Genomic DNA, 9,320 nt, shown 5'->3' on the forward strand with positions numbered 1-9,320 from the left:
ATGAAGTGACTCTCAGAGCAGCTGGAGATGACATTCGTGTTCATATCATCATATAGTGAGACGGCAGAAGCTGAAAACACCGTGAGCGTCATCCGCGCTTTAGTAAGTGTGTAGTAAACAAAACAGTGCGCCGCGCCATCCGCTATTCATTCATTGCGGAAATCATGGCGCCTTATGCGTGATATCAAATGCTTCCGCAGATTTATAGTATTACTATAGCATTTCACCTGAGCATTGCGAATCATGCGTATGGCCATGATAAGTGCTGAATGAATGACAGGCTTTCTGTTGTCATATCGCGCAAGGTAAATAAGGGTGACATCTAGTGGAGAAGACTAATGATAAGATTCACGTTAATCAGATCTTGTTTTAAATGTGCTGAAATAAATCCCGGAAAAGATCGATTCGCGGCTTTTGAGAATTGATATCGAATCGATGTCATTTAAAAAAACGATTAATCGAAAAATCGATTGTTTTGCCCAGCCCTAGTGTGCATGCATTCATTAGTAAATTTGAGTCTAATTTCATTTCATTCTTTTTCGGCAGAGAAATCTGAGGAGCAGATTGCGCATTCGTCAGTATAAGGATGGCGACGTAAGAGCGTCGAGGCAGCGCCATCAGCCAATGAATTGGCATGATTCTATAAGGACTTCAGACAATCGGCACACCCAGAGGGCGTTCCCATTGCGGCATAGCTACGCAGCGTCTCGTTCCCTATTCAGAGAACATGGGTTACGCAAGTAACCTGAGACGTTATATCTTATCAAATGCACATTATCATTCTTTGCTTGGTTTGAACAGCAGCTACGCTAATTTTTCTCTATTTGCTTTTCTGTTTCTGCCACGGGATGAGAATCCCGAGATAACTAGGAATTACACAAGCTTCAGTCTGGACCCAGCCTCTTATGAAGATCTGAGATGACCGAACACCTGAGAACAGATGATGCCAACCCCTACGAGGACCTCAGAAGACGACAACCCTGAACCAACATACAAGACTAACAAATTTTCCTATACGTTTGATCACAACATATAATCATTGCTGTTAATAGTGTTCATCGTATTTTGAATACATGTCATTAACTAACTGCATGATTTTTAACTGTACATTTCTGCCATATGGACATCACCACTGATAAACTACTCCTAAATGTAATGTAGAAACTTGAATTGAACTGTAACCAAAATTAATGCTTTGCACTGCTTACAGTATCCTTTGATGCTGCTTAGATTTTACTTTCAAACAAAGGATTATTAAGGAACTTAATTGCTGTCAAACTTATAAAGTAAATAGAAACCAAAATTGAAAATTACCAAATTAGTCATAAGGACAGTTGAGATCATAGACAAACTGGGAACACTGGAAATAGTTAACATCACTGATAACTGGTACTGTTTGAACAGTAAAAGTGCTGCATACTATTTTACTTTCTACCAGTGCTGACTCACTCTCTCCAAAATATAGTCTTGGTAACACTTTAGATTAGGGAACACACATTCAGTATTAACGAAGAGTTTTCCCTCAGTCAACTCCAAATCTGCTGCTTACTGATAGTAAGTAAGTTAATTGTCGTAGTAGTTATGTTTAGGTATGGGGTAGGGTTATGGGATCTAGAATATGGTCATGCACTAATATGTCCTTTATAAGTACTAATAAACAGTCAATATGCATGCTAATATGCAACTAGTTAATAGTGAAGTGTTCCCTAATCTAAAGTGTTACCAAAGTCTTCAATTTTGAAAATGTAATGCTGATAACACAGAAAACACTTGTTATATTTGCGTATAGCATGTGAATCGTAGATTGGATTTCAAAGTGCTTTGCTGAGACACATTCATCAGCCTAAGTGTATAATTTCTGGGGTTAATAAATGCTCACTGTTCCAGAACAAACTGCATTGTCTCCATCAGGCCCATCTGCTCCTCTCCGATCAGAGATGGCTGGAATAAGATCTCCGGCACACGCAGACGCTCTGTGCCCACGAACAGCTGATGATACTCGGCCTTGTTAAACAATGGCTAACACAAAATAGATAAAGAGAGCAAAAAGAGGATATAAGAACACGGATACTATGAACAAATCTCGATGTGTTCATGAATATAGTACAGAGTAGACTCTGAATGACGTCATTCACTGAATTTACTCTAAGATTACCTGGATGGTACTGGTAGTTTTGCCGGGCTCATCATTGTCCTGATTTAAATCTGGTACCATTTCACTCCCATCTTCTGCAGGTTGCTCCACCTCTGCAGTCTGATTCAACAACACCACAAACAGCACGTTTTGCACAAAAAGAAATCATATTTGTAAATCATGATTATTCCCACACCCATTATATCATGTTTTATTATTTATATTCAGTAATCCATATGAATCAAAGACAACACAAAGTCAGAAACACAAATAAAAGTATGTCTGCATGCACAAACCTCAGCCTTCATGAGCCTGTGCTGCTCCACGCTCACGCTGAGTTTATGGATGTAAGATTGCAGCTCCTCAGCTGAGTCCATGTTGAGCTCCACCAGACTCCTGTGAAACAGTTCCAGAGAGCCATCCTCCAGCAGCTCCTGATGGGAAAATGACTATTACCGTGTGCATACTGGAGCTCAGCGTTTCACCTCTCTGCATGTAAACGTGTATACCTGCACAGACAGAAGTGTTTCCAGTCGTTTCTGGTCTTCCTGTAGTTTCTCTTCTCTGCGGCGACTGTTGATTTCCTGTAGTCGGCGGAGCTGTTGCGTTTTCCTCTCGTTCTTCTCCTCGACGCTCACGCAAACGCCAGCTGCCCGCCCTGAAAATGGCAGCTGCACACGGTGAACTTCCCTCTCGTAAAAGTTAGGACTTCGCCACTTCTCCAGCTCTGTCTCACAATTTATGAAAGCATGAATGCAGTAGTAGAAAGCACTTAATGTAGTGAAGCAACAAAACTAATTTAATACTGAAAGCTTAAACTAAAATTCAAATTCATTTACAATCACAATTAATCAAATTTATGTAATAATTAAAACAAAAAAGTGAGTTGTATGCAAACATTTAAATTACACAAAGGCATTTTTTTCTTCCGACTTTTTTTTTTTTTTTCAAATGCTCAATTTTAGTCCCATCAGACCAAACAAGTTTTCCTCTAAACTGCTGAAATAATTTTCTTGCAATTAACGGCAAAATTCCAAGAGTGCTGGTTTACCGTGCTGGTAGTCTAGTGCAACATAGCTGTGCTGATGCAGTAGCTGCTCCATGCGGCTCAGCGTGATGGCAGTCTGGTTTGCAGGGTATTTCAGCTGCAGCAGTCTCTGAAGGTATGATGCGGCCTGACCTCCACCCAAATTCACACGCTTACAATTGAGAGCATCCAGTCTGCAATTTAAATCATCCATATGCAAGTGATAGGCATTTAATACATTTAAATTGCACATAAGGCAGTTTTTATATTAACCTTTTCCAATTTCTTGTCGAAACTCAATATTTTCTGTTCATGAGGTGAACTGGCAGGGCTCTGTGTGTGTGTGTTTCAATGCATTATTTTAACGTTATTTTTTTCTCTCCTTTTATTGTTTTTATATGGGGATACACCGAAATGAAAATTCTGGGTTAGAAACTAGAAGCTAGGGCTGGACGATATGGCCAAAATTTATATCACGATATATTTCTTAATTTCGGTCGATACGATATACGATTGATATCGATATGAACACTATTAAAAAAGCCTCATAAAAACGGCCAAGAACGGCCACAACAGATGTCTGTACCTACAAACTTATGAAAAATAAATTTGCCAACTCTATGAAACCTACTCCTATAAAACTATATAATATTTTAGGAAAAAAATGGCGCAAATAAATAAATGTTCACCTTTTATTGGTATTTAGCCTTCATACAAACAAGAAATGTGAAATCACTGTGAAATAAATCTCAGACTCTCCTTATTAATATTAATATTAATATTTTTTTACTTCAAACTATAGGCTAACATACCAGTCAAAAGTTTTTGAACAGTAAGATTTTTAATGTTTTTTTAAAGAAGTCCTTTTTTAATATTAGGCCAATTTATTATTTTATTAAATAATTGGAAATAATTTTGTAAGACTTTTTAATTTAACTCAATTTTAATGATATTGAATAAAAAAAAAATACAAGTCAATAAAATATCCACACTTTTATTTAAAGTAAAACAATAAAATTGGACAGAAAATATATTAAAATTAAATATCAATATTATTTTATTCAGTTCTATGCAACAGAGAACAATATTTGAGAGCAATTAAAGCACTTTTCAATGATTTTCAATCATTTCACACAACTATTTCCAGCACTTTAAAGCTCTAAAATGACCCAATTTCAATGTTATTTTTAATGGAACAAAATATACTTCGTGGTAAATAAATACTAATGTAAAATTAAAAAAAAACAGACATCAAATTATCACTATAACCAGTAGATGGCAGCAGAAGAGCACATATTGGCTTATTAGTCAATCATTTCTACTTTTTGCTTTATATTTTGAAATTACGAAAATTATGAAAACAACCTTTTTGCAGTTTATTTAGTTCATTGCAAGGCATTTCACGATTTCAATCATCATGCAGTAACCAGCATCACCCTGAAACAGGCACAGAAATTTACAAGTAAACAAATGTAAAATAACAGTGCATATTTCACTGTATAAATTAAAGACCAATCCTTGTTGAAGTTACAAAAGCTATTCAATCAAGAGAAGAGAGTGATTTCCTTGTCTTTTGTTGTTTAACATTAAAAACACAGACAGCAGAAATAGACTGCTGTTCCTTTAAGACATAATTCACAGTTTCAGGACACACTGATACTGATACACACGTGTTGTCTTTCTCAACTGTTAACGTTCACTTAAAACATGACCAACGATATTTGCAAGGATACTAACAATTACAGGCATGTTGACATATTTTGTGTTAGTTTGTCAGTTCAAACGCAAGTCTTCAAAGAGAAATCAATATAGGCTTTCCGTGTGTGCATGCACACACACACACACACGCACACACAAACACCTTCAAAGAGTGAGCGCAAGTTCTCAAGCGCTTATTCTTTGCTTGAATGCTGTTCATGTCTCACCTCACTTTCAACACCCGGGTGATAATTGACCGGTATACTAGTGTGCATACGGCATTCCGTGTTGTCTGTGGGAAGCCAATAGGTCTGTTTTAAGGGTTGCTATAAGAACAATTTATAGTCATCTCTACTCCAGTGCTGTGATCTAACAGACACCCAGTAGAAAGTAACATGATTTAGAAACAGCACTAAACTTAACAAGATAAAGTCCTACAGATCAAGTATAATAATAGGAACATTGACTCATCTTGGAGACAGTTTCATCATCTTGACTGTCATAACCGAACGCCACACGCAGTTTGAATGCTGAATGAAGGAGGACAGACAGACGCAGCGGAGAGAAGAGTTTACGTGAACTTGAATTTAACGACTTAAATATTCATCTGTACCTCACATTAAACTATGGAACGGTCTCAGAACACTTGAAATATAGTGCACGAAAACTTTATGGTGCTTTATAATGTTTTTGTGCCTTTGTGGGGCTTAACAATAACGCAGAATAGTATACGCACAATATTAGATTTAGATCGGTCTCATCTGACCTGATCCAGAAGAAAATGCCAGTATTGGAGCGATACGGATACGGAGTATCAGATCGGTGCATCCCTAGTTCCGGTCCGCTTTGCTTTTTTTCTTTTTTTTTCTCAATGGAACAATATAACAGTGATGCTTGAAGTAGTTGAACTAAGCAGTTTATTATTATTTTTTATATGTATGTATAGTAGGGGTGTAACGAGGAATAGACTGCTGTTCCTTTAAGACATAATTCACAGTTTCAGGACACACTGATACTGATACACACGTGTTGTCTTTCTCAACTGTTAACGTTCACTTAAAACATGACCAACGATATTTGCAAGGATACTAACAATTACAGGCATGTTGACATATTTTGTGTTAGTTTGTCAGTTCAAACGCAAGTCTTCAAAGAGAAATCAATATAGGCTTTCCGTGTGTGCATGCACACACACACACACACGCACACACAAACACCTTCAAAGAGTGAGCGCAAGTTCTCAAGCGCTTATTCTTTGCTTGAATGCTGTTCATGTCTCACCTCACTTTCAACACCCGGGTGATAATTGACCGGTATACTAGTGTGCATACGGCATTCCGTGTTGTCTGTGGGAAGCCAATAGGTCTGTTTTAAGGGTTGCTATAAGAACAATTTATAGTCATCTCTACTCCAGTGCTGTGATCTAACAGACACCCAGTAGAAAGTAACATGATTTAGAAACAGCACTAAACTTAACAAGATAAAGTCCTACAGATCAAGTATAATAATAGGAACATTGACTCATCTTGGAGACAGTTTCATCATCTTGACTGTCATAACCGAACGCCACACGCAGTTTGAATGCTGAATGAAGGAGGACAGACAGACGCAGCGGAGAGAAGAGTTTACGTGAACTTGAATTTAACGACTTAAATATTCATCTGTACCTCACATTAAACTATGGAACGGTCTCAGAACACTTGAAATATAGTGCACGAAAACTTTATGGTGCTTTATAATGTTTTTGTGCCTTTGTGGGGCTTAACAATAACGCAGAATAGTATACGCACAATATTAGATTTAGATCGGTCTCATCTGACCTGATCCAGAAGAAAATGCCAGTATTGGAGCGATACGGATACGGAGTATCAGATCGGTGCATCCCTAGTTCCGGTCCGCTTTGCTTTTTTTCTTTTTTTTTCTCAATGGAACAATATAACAGTGATGCTTGAAGTAGTTGAACTAAGCAGTTTATTATTATTTTTTATATGTATGTATAGTAGGGGTGTAACGATTCACTCGTTTTATCGATGCATCGATTACAAACCCTGACGATGCAATGCATCGATCTTGAAACATGATTTTTGAATCATCGATTTCGGACAGCAATCGATCAATGCTTTCAAGATATATACACATTAAATTACTACAAGCACGAATTAATGGAGGCCATGAACAGTGTTCGTGCCTCGCATCTCTCCTTTACGCGCTCCACTATTTACCTCCTGTGACTGTCACAGGATTGCGCTCACGCTCAGTTCGTCTCACTGACACATTTTTTGAGCAGCTGATGTGCGAGTCATAGGTTGCACATTTATTGCATGCACGGAGCAAAAATGTAAGTGTCTAAAGCATATGCACAGTTCCATTGAATGATAAATATATTTTAACAATGTCGTTGAACCGAATGTACGAAGGAAACTGTTAAAATAACCACAGCATTAACAACAACCTTGAAATAAGAGCATGAGGTTTATCAGATAATCAGACACATGAAAGTAGCGTTCGTTGCTATAGCAAACAGACATCGGGCGCGTTTTCTATCAGAATCATCATTCGCCGATAGAGAGGAAAAGTTAAATACTTACTATAGCATTTTATTTTATGAAAATGAGATAATGACGTTTTCGCACTGAAAGAGAAGTGATCTCGCGCTCATAGTCGTGCCAGGCTACAGTGGGTACGGAAAGTATTCAGACCCCCTTAAATTTTTCACTCTTTGTTATATTGCAGCCATTTGCTAAAATCATTTAAGTTAATTTTTTTTCCTCATTAATGTACACACAGCACCCCATATTGACAGAAAAACACAGAATTGTTGACATTTTTGCAGATTTATTAAAAAAGAAAAACTGAAATATCACATGGTCCTAAGTATTCAGACCCTTTGCTGTGACACTCATATATTTAACTCAGGTGCTGTCCATTTCTTCTGATCATCCTTGAGATGGTTCTACACCTTCATTTGAGTCCAGCTGTGTTTGATTATACTGATTGGACTTGATTAGGAAAGCCACACACCTGTCTATATAAGACCTTACAGCTCACAGTGCATGTCAGAGCAAATGAGAATCATGAGGTCAAAGGAACTGCCTGAAGAGCTCAGAGACAGAATTGCGGCAAGGCACAGATCTGGCCAAGGTTACAAAAAAAATTCTGCTGCACTTAAGGTTCCTAAGAGCACAGTGGCCTCCATAATCCTTAAATGGAAGACGTTTGGGACGACCAGAACCCTTCCTAGAGCTGGCCGTCCGGCCAAACTGAGCTATCGGGGGAGAAGAGCCTTGGTGAGAGAGGTAAAGAAGAACCCAAAGATCACTGTGGCTGAGCTCCAGAGATGCAGTCGGGAGATGGGAGAAAGTTGTAGAAAGTCAACCATCACTGCAGCCCTCCACCAGTCGGGGCTTTATGGCAGAGTGGCCCGACGGAAGCCTCTCCTCAGTGCAAAACACATGAAAGTTTGCTAAAAAAACACCTGAAGGACTCCAAGACGGTGAGAAATAAGATTCTCTGGTCTGATCAGACCAAGATAGAACTTTTTGGCCTTAATTCTAAGCGGTATGTGTGGAGAAAACCAGACACTGCTCATCACCTGTCCAATACAGCCCCAACAGTGAAGCATGGTGGTGGCACCATCATGCTGTGGGGGTGTTTTTCAGCTACAGGGACAGGACGACTGGTTGCAATCAAGGGAAAGATGAATGCGGCCAAGTAAAGGGATATCCTGGACGAAAACCTTCGCCAGAGTGCTCAGGACCTCAGACTGGGACGAAGGTTTACCTTCCAACAAGACAATACATCAGACTGCCATTTACAGCCTGTGACTGTCACAGGATTGCGCTCCCGCTCAGTTCGTCTCACTGAAACATTTTTTGAGCAGCTGATGTGTGATCTCTCCTTAGTACTCGTGGACAGTAATGCTAAAGTGAAGTAGTTTTGCTTTTCTGTAGTTTTTCAATGGCTCTCGGTCATACCGACGTCATTACCTGAGCAGTCGAAGGCTGCGCATTTATTGCATGGATGGAGCAAAAATGTAAGTGTCTAAAGCATACGCACGGTTCCATTGAATGATAAATGTGTTTTAACAATGTCGTTGTACCGAATGTACGAAGGAAACTGTTAAAATAACCACAGCATTAACAACAACCTTGAAATAAGAGCATGAGGTTTATCAGATAATCAGACACATGAAAGTAGCGTTCGTTGCTATAGCAAACAGACATCGGGCGCGTTTTCTATCAGAATCATCATTCGCCGATAGAGAGGAAAAGTTAAATACTTACTATAGCATTTTATTTTATGAAAATGAGATAATGACGTTTTCGCACTGAAAGAGAAGTGATCTCGCGCTCATAGTCGTGCCAGGCTACAGTGGGTACGGAAAGTATTCAGACCCCCTTAAATTTTTCACTCTTTGTTATATTGCAGCCATTTGCTAAAATCATTTAAGTTAATTTTTTT

At 38.6% G+C, this 9,320-nt stretch overlaps 1 protein-coding gene across 1 annotated transcript in view; it reads right to left on the reverse strand.

The window, feature by feature from the left end:
* Positions 1–9,320, reverse strand: part of actr5 (actin related protein 5) — a 39,462-nt gene that overhangs the window by 3,698 nt on the left and 26,444 nt on the right. The window contains exons 3-7 of the mRNA XM_016477916.1: positions 3,186–3,355; positions 2,644–2,861; positions 2,431–2,568; positions 2,156–2,254; positions 1,880–2,019 (exon numbers count right to left, since the gene is read on the reverse strand). Coding sequence (XP_016333402.1) covers positions 1,880–2,019; positions 2,156–2,254; positions 2,431–2,568; positions 2,644–2,861; positions 3,186–3,355 — 765 coding nt within the window. The remainder of the gene's footprint in view (positions 1–1,879; positions 2,020–2,155; positions 2,255–2,430; positions 2,569–2,643; positions 2,862–3,185; positions 3,356–9,320) is intronic.

The sequence above is a fragment of the Sinocyclocheilus anshuiensis genome, unplaced genomic scaffold, assembly GCF_001515605.1.
Source record: "Sinocyclocheilus anshuiensis isolate Anshui unplaced genomic scaffold, SAMN03320099.WGS_v1.1 scaffold1945, whole genome shotgun sequence".
In the NCBI taxonomy this organism is placed as follows: domain Eukaryota; kingdom Metazoa; phylum Chordata; class Actinopteri; order Cypriniformes; family Cyprinidae; genus Sinocyclocheilus; species Sinocyclocheilus anshuiensis.